At 37.3% G+C, this 20464-nt stretch overlaps 1 protein-coding gene across 1 annotated transcript in view; it reads right to left on the bottom strand.

Annotated features, from left to right (window-relative positions):
- ITGA1 (integrin subunit alpha 1) overlaps positions 1-20464 on the bottom strand; it is a 71578-nt gene that overhangs the window by 13245 nt on the left and 37869 nt on the right. Inside the window, exons 7-20 of the mRNA XM_063421968.1 lie at positions 18649-18797; positions 16813-16963; positions 15034-15199; positions 11473-11546; positions 10359-10503; positions 9074-9216; positions 7289-7432; positions 5612-5866; positions 5010-5140; positions 2966-3129; positions 2627-2763; positions 1593-1703; positions 937-1022; positions 616-751 (exon numbers count right to left, since the gene is read on the bottom strand). Of these exons, the coding sequence (XP_063278038.1) occupies positions 616-751; positions 937-1022; positions 1593-1703; positions 2627-2763; positions 2966-3129; positions 5010-5140; positions 5612-5866; positions 7289-7432; positions 9074-9216; positions 10359-10503; positions 11473-11546; positions 15034-15199; positions 16813-16963; positions 18649-18797 (1992 nt within the window). The remainder of the gene's footprint in view (positions 1-615; positions 752-936; positions 1023-1592; positions 1704-2626; positions 2764-2965; positions 3130-5009; positions 5141-5611; positions 5867-7288; positions 7433-9073; positions 9217-10358; positions 10504-11472; positions 11547-15033; positions 15200-16812; positions 16964-18648; positions 18798-20464) is intronic.

Raw genomic sequence — 20464 nt, 5'->3', positions numbered from 1 at the left:
TCACATTCATACTCCATCAATTATTGCCATAGGATCAGCAACAGTGCTATGGATCCCTGACTTCTCCTAATGTGCATCAGCAGGACTGCTGACAGAAAAGAAACTGCTCTAAAAGCTTCCCATCAGAACTGAGGTGTATTTGTATCATATCTGCTGAGGCAGGAAGGAAAACAGACACTTTTGGAAATGCTGTCTGAGGTAGGGCAGATGCAGGCACTGATATATTCTGTCCTACCATGACAGTGCTTTTTCTATACATGTGCAAAAGGAGAATTCTCGAGGCTTGGGAGTTCTACTGATAAAGAACAAGGCATTTCTGGCTCCACAGATATACAGGTGATTCACAATGTTTGTCCAAGAGGCAGGCACATTTTCATAGGGCCATTGTGAAATTTGCATCTGTATTTTGTGGACAGGGTTAGGCAAGAGTCCACTCATGTCAAAACAAATACACTCCTTTAGAGGCATAAGCAAGAAGAGCAGCCCTGGGAAATCTCTTTCAAACAACTAAAATGATGCCCAAGAAGTCAAATTAAGGTTTAATAAAAAGGCTTCCTCATATCTCTCTAGCATTATATGTTATGATAATTGTGATAATGTGAGAAAAAATCATACCTCAATGCCAGCAAAAATAATATTTGGAGAATATTGAACCAAAACTCTGGTATTATAGGCACTGTCTTTTTTGTTCTTCACAGAGAGCTGGATGGTGAACTTATCATTGCGTGACTTTACAATGAATGGAGAAGATCTGTAAAAGAAATTAAGAATATTGGACATCTTAACTACTGAATCTGTTTTTAACATAAAGAGAAACTTCCTTCAGTCTCTAGACTATCTTGATTCTGAATTAGAAAGGAAACCCTGGCAGGATTTGTAACTCACACAGAAACTTTGTACAGATATCAAGCAATACATAAGATCCAGTGTAGTTACCTGTCTCCAGCTATGCTTGCTTTTACAATCAGAACAAGATCTGAAATGCATTTATTTTTGGCTCCACAATCTTTTGTGAAAGGAATCTGCAAAAATAATATGTTTATTCTTAATTTTATTACCTTTATTATCAAAGACTTGCATTTTAATGCATTATCTAATTTTATGTAAGACCTTCTGTTTAATGATCAAAGAGGTCTCCCATAATATTAACCAGTTAAACATGCCAATATCTTGTAAAATGCATGGGTGAAACATAGGCTTTCTCATCCCTCCCTTCTAAATGATTCACCTAGATTTTGAAAAGAGGCATTGACAGAAGTATGAATAATGGCAAGCACCACCAAAGTAAATGTATAACCCTCCTCTAAACCTGACAATAAACCTAAAACTTAACAATAAAATTGTTGGTAACTCTCTTCTACCTCCAGTCAGATGAAGATAGAAGATATGGACAGCTTTGAAAACCCAGCATGGTTCACAAGCACATTAAATCAAGCTTTTTATTCCTGAATACTCATTTGGAGGAAACATCTGGACAGGCTTAATGACTCCCCCTCTCTAGCCAAACTGCGGGCAATAGTTTCAGCTGTTGTGTGGGCTGTGATTTTTACCTTAAATACATTGCTTATTGATACAGGATCTTTCTGACTTACATATTCTGCTATTGAATTTGGCAAGTTGCTATCAAGAACAGGTCCACTCTCTGGATCAGAAAAATTGAATTCCAGCAAAACCTTTACCGAATCCTGAAAATCAGGCTTATCCTAGAACATAAGGAAAACAAAACTGCTGTTATGAAAATTCACTTTAGTATCTAAGAAGGTTAAAAAGACCTAAAAAGTGCTGAGGTAAAATATTTTCTGTCACACTGTTGTCATTCTTGCTAGAGAAGCCTCTGAATGCTTGCAGTTGATGATGACACATTCCGTGTGTCACGCATTCCTTATAAATATTTCCTACAGTTTTTGTGTATCTTAATACAAAATTTTACATAGCCTGAGTACACCCCAGAGTTTCATTAAAGAATATCTCAAGTGTTGACTCACAGACTTTTCTCTCCTAGTTTTGCTCAAAGGATCAGCAATATAAGCATTAGCAACATCACCTTTCGTGAAGTCAAACTTAGGCCTGCTGTTTGGAAGAAAATTCTGGGTATCATTTACCATCAATTTTGCATTAAGATACAACTGTGAAGTCACTAAACATTTTAAATGTGGGTAGCTTAGTCCATTCACTCTGCACATTAGCTACAATCTGGGCAAATTCATACTCACAGCTAATTATGCTTTTGTTTTGCAGTGAATAAATACTCTCTATTCCAAACCTAAAATTTTATTTACTTATTAGGAGGAATTGCACCAATATGCAAATATGAAATTTTCTCACATGCTCCTGCTGAGTTTTGAGTGCAACTAAACTGCTAACCACAACAACTGTTTGGTTCCACCAAGTGAGGAATGCTTTTTCTTAAGACAGACACAGAGACGTAGCTAAAAAGAGTGTACATATAAGTAAACTGTTAATACGTGTATAAATAAATAACTCTATGTTTTAAACAAATTTTATGTACACTTCTTAAGATTAATTCTGAACACAGATTTTGTTGTCCAATTTGCAATTAATGGAACGCATACTTGGGTTACTCTAGTGTCAACATGAGAAAAAATACTTTAAATGATTTACTTGCCAACATGTAGAAGTTATGTTTCGTACATTCTGACCCTTTGATAGTTATATTTTTTTGCATTTTCCTCTCATGGGTTTCCGTGAACAGGCTTCGAGATATCTGTCTTTGTGCATCAAGGGTAATCCAATACTGCAGACCTGCAAAGGAGGTTGAGATCAATATTATGAAGCATATTATGAGGCACTTTGCCTCTACACATACTTTTTTCCCAAAATATCTTAGATGCACATTGAATACCGAATTTAGAAATGCTGAATTCCATTTTTTAATAAATAAATGCATGTGAGCATAGACATTTTATAGCCTAAAGCTTCTATAGCTTATTGCTTATCTACTTACTGGATTCAAATATATCTTCTTTTGACTTTAGTCTGGTCTTAAAACAAATTGTGGCTTCTATGCAAATGGTTTTTCTAATATTTATCTGACAATTTTGTTGTTGAATATTGATGCTTTTAGGTATAAATTGCATGGAAACATTTACTTCAGCCACATCACGAGACCTTAAAAAAAACACAAAGAAAGTGCTTGGAAATCAGAGCAGCAACTTTTTAAATTAAGAATTAAAATTTACTTAAGAATTAAGTTACAGAATATGCAGCATTCAACATTCAGATACAGACCCAGAATCACAGACTCATGGAATTGTTTAGGTTGGAAAAGACTGTAAGATCATTTGAGTCCAACTGTAAAAAGCTTATAGCTAAAAAGAAAAAAATCCTTAATGTTCTTTGGAAAATAACAGAAGCATAACATCCGCAACTGAAGTGAGATTCCTGTGGAACATGTTGATGGCACCATGCTGCAGTACACAGTGCTGGCCATGTTGTGCCAATTAAGAGGCCATCTATTATTCCATGTCTTCTGTCTTGGCTGTTGATGCTACAAAAACAGCTGGCAGTTGCAACGACAGTTGCACTTCTCTGGCACATGTTCAGTCTGCATTTGCCTTTCTTCATTTAGGCAGATTACAGCATGCCATCACAGAGAGAACTCATCATATAGAAAACCAAAAAGCGAGCAACAAAAACAGGAGGCAAAGAAATGTCCTCAGCAGACAAAACCTATAAAGCACTAGAGGACTTTCAAAAGCTGAGCTATAACTCAGGAGGGAAGACCCCTGAAGAATTGGGAAAAAGAGCAACAAGATGGTCTAGAAGAGTAATTAAGTATATATCTTACACCTAGTAACAGTAAAAGAGGAATTACAGGGGAAACAGTCACAGGATTTCTCCACAGTGCTGTACTTGTTTCAGAAAAGATACCAGATGAAATATTTCCTAAAGCATTTAAGCAACTCTGCAGAGGCAGATCCATTTCAAAAGAGAATGAAGGCCCAGACCTATCACTGAAAGTATCACAGGTGAACATAGTATTATACATAAGTTGGAGGATAGCAAGCTATCTCTAAGGTTGTGAGTAGACAAACAAGCCAGTTGTCTACTCTTTGTCCCCAGTTTTTTCCACTTTAAATGTCCTTCACCCCTGCAATTCATTCTTGTCTCATCCTTTGGTGTGATTCAGTTCCCTTTTGGCCATGAAATGCAGCATGTCAGTGTACTAAACCAGCAAAAAAATTAGCTGGCAAAGTAACTTTCTTCAGAATTGTGGTCTCAACAATGCAGTTAGGGGCATCACACCGTGTTTGCACATGGAACATTTAGAAAGGAACTACTAGCTGAAGTTCAGAAGAGGCTGGGAGCTCGAGGATGGTAGCAAGCCTTGATAAACTTGATCACCTACTATGCTGAAACAACAGGACAGGGAAAGCAAGAAGCTGGGTTAGCAATTTCATTACCAGAGACAGAAGTAGTTTTTGTTGTGCTCTAGAAATAAGGGATTTAATGTTTGTTTGTATTCTGCCATAAAAATTATATTGGTCACTACTAGATCTGAGTCATAGTCTTATATAAAGAGAACTGTTAAGCAGAAGGCTTATTTTAATTTTACAGATTTCTGTAGGGACTCAAATTGCAGTTTTCATATTAAGAAATAAAATCATTTTTCTTAGTGACCCCTTAACATTTGAACCTGTTCTTGATATTGTTAATAAAGTAATATATTGTGAAAACAAATATATTATAAATAATAAAGCAATATATTGTGAAAAGGAGAGAAATTCAGGTTTTTTCCTGTTTTACTTAGTGCCCCAATTGGCTTCAGTTTCTATTTTGAAGGTGGTCTAGGAGGACAAGTTCTTCGTATACATTAAGTTTTATGTTCATTCCTCTAGAGAGATGTGAAAGATGAATATTTGCAGTCAGTGTCAAAACATGAGCTGAAACCAGTAACCTTACAAAGCCCAAACAGTCACGCATGCACGTTACACTGGTACCCAAACAAAAGGTTTTTTCTGTGCTGACAGTTGCTGTGAGTTTCGTACCAGAAGAGGGCAGCCCCACCAAGGCCTCCGATGGTAACATCGATCAGCCCGTCGTCGTTTAAATCCATTTCTCCGTGCACAGACTGGCCAAAAAATTTCACTTTTTCCCCATCTCCACCTGACGCAATACGCTGTGAAATGCATAAAGATGTTAATGCAATGCACTTTGGAGGGTTTTGTAACAGTCATGATCCATTTGATGGCAGTGAGATAAAACTACTTAATGTAGTTTAACTACATTAAGTTTTCACTGCAATACTCCTAAAACAGTTACCATGGTGATGAACACACTATAAATTTTCAGACTGCAAAATATCTGCTTTTCTGGCTGTTTGGAACATATCAGAATGTTTCTAATAAAAGCATGTGTGTTTTTTTAAAAAATATTTAATCAGTTAAATCAGTATGAGTTTAAAAGTATAGAGCAAATTAAAAAAAGAAGCTGTTACAACTGGTCAAGGAACAGTCTCATCCTATGTTGGGAAGACAGGATTATATACATGATATACATGATATACATGATATACATGATATACATGATATACATGATATACATGATATACATTATAGCAGCTGGCAACCTATGGGGTTTTCCTTCATACCTGTGAATATTTTTTACTGATTGCTTTGCCACGGCCATGATAAATGTAAACAGCTCCTCGATGGTCATCTTCTAAGGGAGAGCCTATGACAATGTCATTGTACCCGTCCAGGTTGAGGTCCTTCACGGCAGCAATCGCCGTCCCGAAGCGTGCACCGCAGGGCTCATTCTTAAGGACTTTGCAGGTGTCCTGTTTTAGTGGCGAGCAGCACGTCTGCTTTACAGGTTCAAGACTCATCTGATATTCAAACTTTGTCTGTGCAAGAGAAGATTTAGAGTTTGTGAATTTCCACCAACGTTTCAGCGATGCAGACTTTTAAGAGCTCCTGTCCAGAAGACAAATGGGTGAATAAAACAGAAGTGGTGATGACGTGCACTGAAGAAACAGTGAATCTCCAACTATAATTCAAGTGCTCTGTCTGAGCAGTGTGTGGCAATAACATTCTTGATCTCTCTCTTTCTGCCTCTAGGTGCTTCTGCATATTTCTCAGAATTATAGGTTCACAGGAAAGCACAGTATCATAACAATATTTGGATGCTATTGTAAGTAAACTATTTCATTCTGTAGGCAATATAAAGAGTTTTTCTAAAGGCATTCTCTTAATCTGAGAAGTTAGCCAAGTTTCTAATGAAACACAGATGGTAATACTGTTATTCCAGAACAAAAGATAGCATTTCTTTTACACAGACTGAATTTTGACCCCAGTAGACACATTCACTGTGGCCTAACATACATATTCTGATCCAGTGTGTATCCTGGACCAAAACTACACAGACACTAGGGCATGTAACCAATCTTTCCCAGGAATGCCATGTTAGAAACAAGCAGTAGCAAGCAGATATGCATCTCCTCTATTTAGAACTGGATAACAGTATGCACAAGAAAAACAAATTTCAAGCCCCACACTACTGGGGATACACACGGAATTCTTCCTTTCTCATCAATCCTACTCATCAGGAACTTGTTGTTAGCAATATGCATGTAGAGACTGTAAGAATTCCTTGTCAAAAACATCCAGTCTCTCCAGGTCCTTTTCTTGAAACAGTATTTAAGGAACTCATAATTGTTAAGACATATTTTGATAATTGTGATACATGGGGAGGAGAGGAGATTCGAGGAGAGGAGATTCGAGGAGATTCAAGGAGAGGAGAAGTTCGGAGAGGTTCGGAGAGGTTCAGAGAGGTTCGGAGAGGTTTGGAGAGGAGAGGAGAGGAGAGGAGATGCTTAGCAAATTAATAATGTGAGGTGTATCTTGTATAATTTTCAATCTAGTCAGACATTTTAAAGCTGTTGGATATATGCAGTTTAGCAGTAGGTTTCTAAGCAAATCACAAGGATTCTGGAGATCACACTTTTAGAATGGATGAGCCTTATCATTCCTAATCCATGAAAGCAAAAAAAAAAAAAAAAGATAGAAAAGTAATCCTATACATTTGTATCTATGCCAAACTTGAGCTTATACAATATAGTACTTATCCATATAATACTCTCCATTCTCGAACAAGAGTTTGAGAATAAAGTTTAAAATTGAGTCGCATTATAATCTCAGCTGTCAAAACAATTTCCCCCTATTTTCAACAGATCATCTTCCCCAGTTCAAATTACTATATTTCTTTAAGGATAAGAAGGCAGTATGGAGCATGCTCTATTCCTGTTCAATAGAAATCATCACCTTACCTTATTCAGACTATAAACATATACCTTCCCTTGCTCCTCTTTCTCAGTTCCCATATACATAGGAGCTCCAACAAGAAGAAGATCTGTAAATGAGTCCCTATCGATGTCAACTGTGGTAATAACACCCCCAAAGTACGATCCAATCTGTAGGAAAACATAAAATGTACATCAGAGACAAGAGTCAGCAGCATCATGCTGCATTTCCTTTTCAGAGACCTACTTCTTGCTTGCAACAATGACAATTATTTTCACTAGGCTGAAATTTTCTTTACTAGCTAGATTTTTTTGGTCTGTTTGTCTTTGAAGCTTGTTTTCAGTTTTAGTGTTTGTTGTCTGATTTTTTTTTATTAACAAGTGGACCATTCAACTTTCAACTCTTTTGAGTTTCAAAGTGTCAATGGGTGCTTTTATCTGCTATGGGGAGTAGGAACTCTTAAGTCAGCAGTGGAATAAGAGTATCTTGGGGAAACTAGTTTTCTCTTGAAAACAAGTAAAAAAGCTTGGACAAAAGCTCTGAGAGAGCTCAGCGCAGACAGTTGCCAAAATTATGAAGTTATTCTTTTCAGAGGAACAAAATCTACATGAAGAGATAGATACATTAATAGATAAGGTCCAAGCTATAGGATTTATCTGATTACATTCACTTCACAGATAAGCAAGATACCCTGCACTTCCTTCACACTTAATAGGAGAAGCAGCCTCTTCTAGTCCAAGATTTATTTCCTCTCACAGAGATGCTTCAAGTAGTCCAGATGTCTCAAATCTTAAAAGTCACAGAATCACAGAATGGGTCAGGCTGGAAGGGACCACAGTGGGTCATCTGGTCCAACCTCCCTCCTGAAGCAGGGTCATCCTGGAGCACACAGCACAGGATTGTGATCAGATGGTTCTGGAATATCTCTAGTGAGGGAGACTCCACAAGCTCTCTGGACAATCCATCCAGTGCCTGGTCACCCACAAAATAAAGCATTTCTTCCTCTTGTTCAGGTGGAATTTCCTGTGCATCCCTCACTGCCCCGTTGTCTCCTGTCCTGTTGCTCAGCACCACCGAGCAGAGCCTGGTCCCTCCTCTGACCCTCCCTGCAGGCACTGGCAGACATTGATGGGGTCCCCTCTTGATCATCAGTTTTGAAGCTGAACAGGCCCTGTTCCCTAAGAACTACTTTAGTTCACTGACTATAAAATGTTTGTTTGATTGACTGACTGATGGACTGATTGATTAGATGAGTTGCAGACATCAGCTGTAGATGAAAATTAGGTAACCTGAATGCCTCTGAGAGAAGCTGATGCTGCAGCCTGGGGAGGTGAGAATAGGCAGTTCTTTCAATACTCATAAGTGTATCTTAATAATATCATCCTTAATTATGCAATTACATGGGGATTTTTCCTCCTACAGCTGCTACTCAGTGTAACAAGCAACTATTCAATACTTCAGTCTATCTCGGAAGATGCCCTTGCACAGAACCCTTCTTGTCAAAACTCTTTCCTGCCAGTGACATGCTCTTCCACTCATCAGACAGAAAAAAATTGCCTGTACAGAGATAGAAACAACCACTTTGACACTGGTGAAGATTTAACCCTCAAAGACAAAATTTCCAAGGATCTACTGCGAAGTCCATCTCACATTGCTAATTATACCTTGTTAATTATATATTGCTAACTTTTCTTTCTGATCTTGCTTACAGCTCCTGGTTTCATGTGCTCTTCTAATGATTTCTCATTTGAAATACTTATTATTTCTTCTGCTCTATTCCTTTTGCATGTTAATTGTGAATGCATACTTACTTGTTCTCCATTTAATCTCTGAATCACTTGCACCTGTTTTCCTTCCATCTTGTAAATGATAACTTGGCCAGTGTGATTGTATCTTGGCTGTCCTGCGATGTACAGCACACCTCCAGGTGTCAGTGCTGAATTCACAGTATATCCTAGGAAGCAGAAAGAAATCAAGATGCAGGACACAGAGAATGCATCAGAAATACTTGCTGTGATTCAAAATCTTTGTAAGGTTTATTCCACAACTAGATTTTTAGTCCTATTCATGGTAGAGAGCAGTAGCAGCTAATTAAAAGTCCTTTCTTTTTTGTCTACAATCTCAGAGTGAGGAGCACCACTGAGTTATTAAATCTGCTCCCAGGCTGGTGAGCCATGTTCACTTTGCCATTCTCATACAGTGTAAGAAATAACTCATGAATAGCTGGTTGAAAACCTGCTTTCAAAGAACAGTTGTCACTGGCCCACTGTCAAACTCACAAAGTCTTCAAAAAGTCATTCTGGGGCATTTTGAACCTACCTCTGTTCTGCTTAATATTAACAACAGTTTAACAACTTTGTTGAAGGAAGACTTAAAAAATTTACAGTGAAATCAAAACTGTGAAAGAGTTACAAGTGTTATGGGAGGATACAATCATCATCTGAAAATTACCAAATTGGAGTTGTAATAAAAGACAACAGCTAAAGGCATTTGGCAATGAAGAAAGAGTACTTAGGGAAAAACATTAAAATATTCTAGCATTGACTCTTTGTCAACGGAAGTATGACTTGAATGAGATAACAGAGCAAACAGAACTATGAGGTATGGAAAGCAAGACCTAGAGGAGTGAGCAAGACCACTGAAGCTTTTTGTTAGAAAAATAACTTATCAATATGCAAAACATTATAATAAAAAAGACGTTAGCCTTGTTGGTTTTGTCCATTGAGTCACAGATAACAACCTAATTTTAAACAAATATTAGGACTCAATATTTTGTAAGACTTTTTAACTACCAAGGCATAGAAAAACTTGATAACAATACTAGAGGAATCTGTGAAATCTTCTTTGAAGAGATTAAACATCTCTGTTGGGAAGGTATAGATATAGTTAGGTCTATGTTTGGACTTGTTTTCTACTTGTAGTAGTTGTTATTAGTTTTTTTAAAAGAACATGAAAATCGGAGAGTGGACTTCTTGCTCCTTGCTCCTAGGCTTCTGAAATATAAAATATTCTGTAATATACTCCGTTTGAATGAGCTTTTAGAGAGGTCTTGCAGCATTTGTTGAAAAGTGCTGTAAGGTGGGTTATTTCTCTTACCTAGGTAGGCTGCAAGAGGTTCATTTCTTTCTGTACGCCTGTCCCGAAAGGTGTCATTAGTTGGCATTGAAATACCACTGTCCTTCACCATGAGCACTGTGCCATTCCAGTCATATGCTCCAACTGCTCCAAGCATGACCCAGTCCTTAAGGAGTGTAAAACAAAAAAGCCTGTTCTCTACGCGAATCATCTTTTCTCTGTGTGAATCATCTTTAGACATTCATGGTTCAGGATGCTCACATTTGGGTAATGCTTCCTGCATACTTACACAGTTAGCCCTGCTTTTCCTGTTACGGTACAGATCCTACAATCATGGGGTCACAGAAAGGCTTGGGTAGGAATGTCCTCAAAGATCATCCTGTTCCAAACCCCACTGCCAGGGATGGCACTGACCAGACAAGTTTGTCCAAAGCCCCATTCAACCTGTCTTTGAACACTTCCAGGGATGGGGCATCCACAGTTTCTCTGGACAATCTCTTACAGTGCCTTACTTTGCTCCATGCAAAGAATTTCTTCCTAACATCTAATCCAAACTTCCGTTCCTTTAGTTTATAATTGTTCCCCCTTGTCCTGTTGCTAGGTACCCATGTAAAAAGTCATTCTCCCTCCTTAGATGCCTCCCTTTAAATACTAGAAGGCTGTTCTAAGGTGTTCCTGGAGCCTTCCCTTCTCCAAGCTGAATAACCCCATCTCTCTCAGCCTGTCTGCATAGGATAGGTGCATCAGCCCTCTGGTCATCTTTGTGGCCCTGCTCCAGAACTGTCTTTCAAGTTTAAACATTGCCCCTTGTTCTGTCACTAAAGGCTCTGGTAGAAAGTTTTTCTCAATCTCACCTAACATATTTTAAGGCTATTTTCCTGATAGAAAGTGCCGTGGGAACATTAAGCTTAGAGCTCATGTGAAGTATACACATACTCTCTCAAGCCTTTGTTGTTCAATAAATGTTCTTTACATACATTTTACAAAAAAGGTAACCAGACTACAGGACACTCCAAAGCTTCCAACAGCAAACAGGACTATACAGGGAAACCTGAAACACTTATGCCAAATTCACAGATCCACCAGCAAAAATCTACTTTATAAAATAACTTCTATTTTCAAACACTTTGTTTACCTGAGAATAATGAGCACTGAAACCAGCCTGAGACATTTCCATTTCAAAAGAGGAGGCCTGCTGGTCTGTTGTTGCTATTAAATAGAAAAAAAAAGTTTCAAAAATAAATTTTTTCCAACCTGAAAAGAGTAACTGAAGAGTGTTATGAAAATTATCATATGATAGTAAAGGATAGCATAATTTACTAATCTATTCAGTGAATATAGTTTACCATAGATTTTTATAACAAACACAGAAATGAAGACCCGTGTTGAATGCTACTATTAAGTAAGGGAATTTCCATTTTAAGATCATGTCTCAGAACTTGTCCAACAAAGTTTCTGGGCTAAAACTGACCAGATTTGAACTCAGGCTGATGGTAAGTATGATTGGAATGTTTGATTAATATGGTTAAGCCATTTTCCACTTGAGCTAAGTGAACAATAAAACACCAGCCATGTAACCCTGGCCTTGTATTCAAGCAACTAAAGTTTTGTAGGCAGCTGGAGGAACTTAAAATGAAAAACACTTGATGTTTGTATGAACATTTACAAAAACAACACAGAGAAATCTCTGTTGTCCAAGATTCATAAGCCTCAGCGAAGTACTCGGGAATGAGAATCCCACCCAGACAATTACAAGAAGATCTGCTTCTCTTAAATGATTTTGTATAAAAAAAGTATCAGGTGATTTTGTACTAGCTTCAGTATCTTGTCAAGTAGTCATATACTAGTTATTAAACTTTGATGGGCTGCTTTGCTCCCAGGTAAACTTGAAATATCATCAGGGAAGTAAAAGTTCTGCCTTTTCCTGCGCTTAAAAGAAAGATAAGCAGCCCTTAATAGTCAAGGACTACTTTGCCACTCTAAGTGGTGAAGTAAGGGAACTATATTCTGCATGTTGATTCTTCCTTGAGAGCAAGATATGTTAACAGGCAGTAGAGGCAAGCTATGAGATCTGCTCTGATGCTGGTCCAGGAAGGGTTCACAATTTGCTACCAGCTGAGTGCTGCAGCAAAGCTTCAACTGTGTGAATAAAACTGAGCCATAGGAAGCCATGGCTGCATGAATTTCAGGCATCTGGACTGTTAAATAATACTGAACTTTTGACACTCAGCAACTAAACCCCAGCAGTTGCTCCCTGGGACATGATGGCTTTCCTAATTGTTGCAATTTACAGCCAGTCGTAGGAAGGAGACATGATCTCAAAGACAAAGTGTTTGACATACAAACTAAGACTATCATGTTTCACAAGATGTAGCTGCTTTGCTAAGTCTGAAAAAGTCATTTTTAGGCATAAACTCTTAAGATGCACATCTGCTGATAAACAATATTTTCATGCAGTAAAGGATGCTCCTTAATGAGCTGAGAAAGACAGGATTCTCACAGCCTGAGGCAGACGACAAAGCTGGTACTGTTGGCGTGTGCAGCTCAAAATACTACTTAGATAATGGCCCTTAGCTTAACTTTCCATTCAGTTTTAAACTGCCAAGCATCTTACAAAGGATATTTTGTGAAACAACATTTGTGCCTGCCTACGGGCTGGATGAAACATAAAATTGCTGCTAAAAGCAATGTCCATGCCATGAGACACAGAGGCATATGAAAAAGATTATGTGTAAAAATCCACTGGCTGTCAAGTAGGAGTTTTTGTTGGATTTGTTTTTTCAAATCTCTCTCATTTTTTCTTTGTATTTTTTAAAGAACCAAAATGAAAATAAGAAATCCAAGAAAAAAAAATTAAACGTACTGCTACACTAGCAGAAACAATTTAGATTGAGGATTTAAAGTAATTCAGATATCAAGTTTCAACAAACTGTGATGCACAGAAGCTACTATGTACAGAGCTGATTAATTTCCAATTAAACACATCCAGTAAACTGGCTTGTCAACTGGCTTGAAAGCTGCACGGTACAGAATTAATCTGTTTGCTTCCACAACCAGAAAACTGCATGCACATTCACAGTTGTGAACCCAGAATCAAAGCTTTTGGGATAGGACAGCAAACTATGCCTGAAAAATCAGCATAAATTGATTTAGTTAGCATTCTAGCTCCAACCCACTGGAGAAGCTTGACCTTGCTACGTTTTGACAAAAAGCTAAAATCCCATTTTCATTTCTATTTTGATTCTCTTGCAGACAGATTACATGATTTAGGTAGAGGAGGAGACATTCATGTCCCATATTGCAGGTGTCTTATATAGAAATCTTAGTTCATCTCTGAGATCCTACAGAAAATCTGCAAACTGAGAAATCTTTTGGCAGTAATGAAATGAATTAGGTTTCCAGAAACTCAGTCATGTTAGGTCTTACATCCTTCACCTGTTGACATGTTAATTAACTTCTCATTCTATATTCATTATAGATAATAGATGTAACTAACATTTTATTCTGGCAATGAAATGCAAATATTTTTCCCACTTTTTTAGAAGTATAAAAGACAAATTCAAGACCAAGTTTTCAATTTCTGTTTGGACAACTATATTCCCACTGAAACTGTATTCTTCCTAGTACACAGTAACTTTGGAAAAGAGCATCCTAATATAATAAACTTTTAAGTACTCAATGACCCTAAGTAGGCTAAATTTTGAGCTTTAGAGAGATTAGATTCTCCTCAAATTAATTTGTTGCAAAGCTGAGGAAACCAAATTGTTAAGAAAGTAAAAAAAGAACATATAAATTATATTTTAATAATTGTTTATTGCTGAAAATATTTAGTAATAGCTGAACATATTAATATTTGATCAAACTAAATAATACACTAAAAACCCCCAATCTAAATATGTCTGAGAAATAGAACTCTAATGTAAAAAAAGTTGAAAATACTCTCCCAATTTTGTGCATTCAAGTCAATATTTTCTTTTGTTCCAGCTATAAACAACACTATTCTAGCTACTTGGAAAGTTGAAATGTTGAAAAAAATAGTCCAATTAGAAGGATGTTTTCTTTGTATTACATGAATCCCTTCAGAGTTGGCCAGTATAATTTATAACTAATAAACTCTGTCTCCTGTTACCAGTAGTGTACTTGAAACAAACAGTGGTTTGGACAGTGTTGTCCTGTTTGGATGGATAATGTAAGCAGACATTATGAGAGAATGAATTTTCTGTGCTACAATCTGAATACTGTGAACCTTCCCAAAAGGAAAATTGTATCTTGTTAACTCTGTACAGCAAGTCCATGCTAACTTGTATAGCAAAATAATATGCTGTAACTAATAACTAATGAAAAAGAGACTCTAAACATTTAGGCAGAAAAAAAGATTATCATGGGGTAACTGGGGTATGATCTGGCAATGTTTTTTACCTAAAAGAGGGCAACTTCCTATTTACCACATTAAAATAATTCCTGTTACTTACACTTTTGGCTATTGTCTCCACAGGCTCTAACCCCTATGAATGTAGTCACATCTGCATCTACTATTTTGATGTCTATTATAAAATATTTTTATAACCAGCATTAAGAAATAATTGCATAATAAATTTTACACAGTACAATGCATTTCAAAGGAAGGTAAAAACAGGTGTTCTATTTGTTTCAGTTCTAATGGAGGCATAAAGTAAAGTTTTAAATAATGTCATACCTTCCAGGGCAAATATTCTCTCTCCAAGTGCTTCAACAATGGTTAAAAGAGCTAATTCATCTGAGACATTGAAAAAATGCTTTTCAGTAGGCTTACTGGCAATTGATTTTATTTCCTCTACAAATTTCTCAGTACTTAAATTTCCCCTGCTGTAGCTGCCAAGAATCTAAAGAGAATTAAAAAAAAAAAAAAAGCAAGAAAACCAAAACAAAAGTCAAACATACTTTTCATAACCTGTTTAAAATATATCGTTGAGGTAAGTTGTCAGAGAATGATGGAAAGGCATATTTAACCTTAATTTTTAACATGTAAAACCTCACTCAAATTGATTTGAAACCATTCTTTCTCAAGGAGAACAGAACTGTATGATGGCTCAGTTGTTCTTTGAAAATACCATTTCACAGGGAACAAAGCAACTGCATGGTGTGATGTCTGCTATCCTCAACTGTACTTTTCACTCCTTCTGCACAAAATTCTAATAATTTACTCTCTGATTTGCTGAAGTAGGCCATAATTGAGGAAAAAAACCTACAAAACACTTCCCAAGTCAGAGTTGGAATTACACTGGCTTATGCATTACCACCAGTTCTTATCATAAGCTGCTATACATGCAATTAATGACAAGTTGATTATGCATAGGATGGTTCTTTATTCTGTGAAGATTTTCCCGATAAATACATATGAGAACAACACTTGCATTGAATGTTAACAACTTCAACACAATAAAAGACTTTAGATTTGGTTTGCAGTTTTAACAACACTGCTGTAACAATTAGGATACTTTAGAAAAAAGCACCTCACTTCTCTAATTCCCAGACAAACAGATATTTCTCATATTAAAAAGGGCTCTATAGACTAAACTTGATTTGAGAGGGAGACAAAAACCAAGTTCTTATGCTCTAGCATCTCAGCCCACTGGAGCAATTCAAATTTGGTTTTAAACAGGGATTTTATTGGTAAAAATTGTCGCAGGGTCAACGACAACTTTTTCTTTAGTTATCTGTAATTTTATGAACAAAGCCACTGAAGATCTGTGTTCTCTTGTTTTATAGCTTTCTGTAAATTACGCATAACATCTTTCTTTAAGTTTTATGGTTTCATACCACCTTATTTTACCAAAAAATAAGATAGCAAAACAAAGAAAGGAGATAGCAATGGAGAGGCAACAAACCAATGTCCCTTCAAAATTAACAGCAGAAAATAGAAGATTTATATATAAAATTTGTAGAAGATTTGTATATAAATGCACAAATATAGTCAAGTATTAACACCAAATCCATAACTAATGCTTTCATATTTCTTGATATGGGTTAACCTCTATTCTCATTCAGCTACTGTTTGCTTAACATGAAAACAACAGTTTTAGAATGCAAGTGTAAAACACAGACATAATGAACATGTATTTTTTTATGGTTTACGGTTGCTTTTTTTTTTTAATAGGTAATGTTTCTATAGAAGTTGCTTAGAATTGTAGTAGTTCACTTTGCTCACAGTTGCTTTTAACAAAAAGGATTTGATTTAAAACTGTCCCTCAAATTCTTCCTCCTTTTTCCTCACACAGACACACAATTTTCATCACCCAGAAGACAGATAAATTGCTTTTCTTATATGCTATAAAATCAGAAAGCAAATTTTTAATGGCTTTTTTCAACTTTTTCCTCTCTGAAATAATTATATTTCCATAAAGATTCTGTGAAATGAACTTCTAAAACTGAAATTACATTTAGAAGATGAAACATGCTTTTAAGATTATGAATTTTCCCATTAAATTTCACTTACAGCAATAGCAAATCTCTGAATGTTTTCATCTTCACAATCATCAATCACATCTTGTAATCTGTAGTTGTCATGTGATTCCCCATCAGTCACAATAACCATTACTTTTTGTACTCCTCTTCGTGCACCATGAGCCTCAGTAAAAGCCTCTTCCCTAAAGGGACCATAAAGTGTTTTGGAGAAAGGCAATGTCAGCATTTAGCACACGCATCATATTTGCATAGCCAACCATAAACTGAAAGATTTTATATTAACTAGGAAGCAGGAAATGGAGATTAATGGTAGCCATGAACAAATACAAACAGCTGCAATTGGAACTTACGTGACAGTTCACAGCCAAAGTTTCACAAGCATTCATTCATCATTCATTCACTTGAGAGTAATAGCAGAAAATACAAATCTGGATAGTGAAAAATTCTCCCCCTCTACAAATAAACTTTTGGCACTTTAAAACAGCTTTTGGCATCTTAAAAAAAGACCCAGCCAACACCATCCCTTTCCAAAAAGCAATATAGAAAACCCTCATCTACTTCCATCCTACAGCATCACTTCAAGTGGCCAAACTATTTACTCAGCTACCAGCACACCCCTGCACACCAATGTTAATTACCATGGGGCGTTGGGGACAGGGCAGAAACAGGCTGCAGGTTGTGGAGGCAGGTTGGGGCACCCACTTGAATTCCACAGTTGCAGATGGGCAAACAGGGTTTTGGGCAGTTATTCACCCAGACTCTGACAAGGCAAGGCTGGATTAGGGCTCTGGAGGAGAAGGAAGGAAGCAGGGCTTCTCTTTTCAGAAAAATACCACAGAATTCTAGGACTGGCCACATGAGTGAAAGCTGAAATTTACCACTGAAAATGGCCAAAGGGAGATGGCTGTGAGAACAGAGGAAGCTTTTGCTGACAGTTTCTGTATGTACAAGCCTGCAGTAGTTTGTGGTACACAGGGGCTTTCCACACTAGATGTGGTTTCTGAATACTTGGCAATTCTCAACTGGCTCTGCTTTCATGAACTTGTTTGGACTCCTCAAGCCTCTGCTTGTATCTCAGGAAAACCTTAATATATGAGAACTCAATTGTACACCATATCAACAAAACTTTGGTCAGATAACCAAACCATTCATCAGAAGGATGCTGCATATTTCACTAAATAGTTGTTTGTAAAGAGTGAATGCAATCTTTGGTGAAATAAAAGCATGCTTACGTGATAGAAAAAACAAACCCAGAAAAGAAAAAAGATAACAGGACAATGTTATACAGTTTGAAATTTTCTGAGAGAATTTACATTGACTGTCAGTTTCATGAAAGTCAGATTTCATTTTTCTCATACAGGAAGCATTTCTAAATATTGCTATTGCTACAACAAGTCTTTAATCTTCCAATGACCTACAAGCTTCAAAAACTTTGGGCATAAAATTTTTGGACACTGTAATATTCAACTTCAGAATGAAAACAAATTAACATTAAAAATTCTAATTTTTTTCTTTCTCCTTTGAAAAACTCGATTTCCTTCATCCCTCCACATACACAGTTCCTACCTGCTCTATGTGGACGTCAGATATTGTTGACATCAGATATTGTCAGCCCTTTGCTTAGGCCTACAATCTTGCTCCATATCTATTATATTCTCCTAATTCCTCCATTCAGGAGACAGCTGCCTTTCATATGCAATTGCTCTAGGTGCTAGATAGAGCCTGCTTGCCCACCTTCCTCATAAATGATGCTTGCTTAGCTAAAATGAAGCTGGGTGCTGGCCACGCCATGTTTCTCACACATACAATCAGGATCCCCACCTGCCTGTGCTTGTTCCCCTGGCAGGACAGCCCCTCGTGCACGCACCTGGCCGTGTCTATCCCCAGGGCTGTCATGGTCTGCGTGCCGCCCCGCTGGCGGATTCTCGAGGCTGCAGCCATCACATCTTCTGTTGTTGAGTATGTATTCAGGAAAAACTCGTGGACTACAGTCTGTCCATACTGAACAATTCCAACCTGAAACACACGGTTCATGCTTAAATTCAACTGCCCTGAAAGAAAACATCCCTGTCTCCTGCAGCAGGGTAAATGTCTGTTTGTACTTACAGCCAGGAGAAGAACTGAACTCTGTGTTTCCCTCAGTATGAAAAACCTATATGAGTTTCAACAAGACTAGCTAGATGATGGTCTCATGAAACATTTGAAGTTTCTAAATTGGTTTTATTAAAACCTGGAATAAAGCCAAAAGCTGTCTCAAGTCCTTGGTCCTCCTGGATTGAGGCAATCTGGATGGAAACTCTGCCCTCCTCTAGGCCAAGGCAGACCAATGCCCCAGCCATCAGTCACAACTCCCCAAAACCATTTTCCTTATAGCATACCAAATCATGGCTCACTCACAACTCTCTTCATTCCACCCAAATGTAATATTCCTACATCCAGTAGTTTATTTATCCTTAATTGAGCCTAGAAACAGGAAGACCCAATTACTCTTATCTTGATGAAGACAGCAGGGACATCCGTGACATGCACGTTCTCCCAGCAGGAGATAAGCTGGAGTATCACCTGACAAGAACCAGAGGGTAAAACATGAAGGAAACAGTAGCTTTAGGATGGGGGAGGGAAGTGTAAAGCCTGTAGATGACCTTAGCAGGACAAGTCTTTGTGTGGAACATCAACACATGGTATTGTGCAATAACCACAAAATGCCTGAGGAAACCTGCTACAAAACCAAGAGTGGAATAAAAAGATGAGCAATATTCTTAAATATTAATTAATTTCTGCCATTCATCTCTGTCAGTTTTAATATTTTGGCATGTTCCTGGCAGCTTTTACTGGGAAGAAGCCACACAATGTTCCATTAGCATATTTCAATTTTATGTTACACACGGCAATTTATAGGTGTTATTTAGGATAATGCAGTTTTACCTGGCATTTATGTCTCACTCATCTATTATTAAAGGCACTCTAGCATTAAGGTATTGAAGATCAATAAGACCTCTGGGATATTTTTGCCATCATATTACTTTAGAAGTGGCTCAGTACGTACTTCACAATTGCTTTACAGGATTTTTTTTTTAGGTATTTTCATAGCCTCTCACATTCTGCACAGTACTTGTTTGCTTGTATAGCAGAAGGGTTATAATTGGATAAATACTTCACAGTAAATATAAATAACATGATCATTATGAAATACTAGTTACATATGATTATGAGACCATAATTATAATGGCAGGTGATAGCAAAATCTGTCTCACTGAATTTCCGTATATTTTTGAAAACACAATCAAACCTGTAAGAACTGATGTAGGCTCAAAGTTATGACAAATAACTTTGCTGCCTTTCAGATGTTTGTCTCTTGGAGGTATGCCCTCTTCCCTCTGCAGCAGAGAGAATGCAGGGGCTGCAATGTTCCCGTGAGCAGCAGGCTATTAACCCTGTCCAGTGTTTACAGAACCAACCAGGGCACACTCTGTATTATCACTCAGAGCACTCATGTGGCACTGAATAAATCACAGGCTGAAGATGAAATTTTTAACCTGTTCCCTCCAAGGCAACTATTTTGTGGCGTGCATCTAAAATGACACACTGCATCATCTGAATAGGATGCTGTCAGTCTTTTAAAAAGACTGCAGCAAACTGGTGATGAACAAGAGATTTGCATCATGCTTGATTTTCTGGAGGAG

The sequence above is a fragment of the Prinia subflava genome, chromosome Z (genome assembly GCF_021018805.1).
Source record: "Prinia subflava isolate CZ2003 ecotype Zambia chromosome Z, Cam_Psub_1.2, whole genome shotgun sequence".
NCBI classification, from domain to species: Eukaryota; Metazoa; Chordata; class Aves; order Passeriformes; family Cisticolidae; genus Prinia; species Prinia subflava.
The sequence above is the reverse complement of the archived record's forward strand: the minus strand, read 5'-3'. Positions and strand labels throughout refer to the sequence as shown.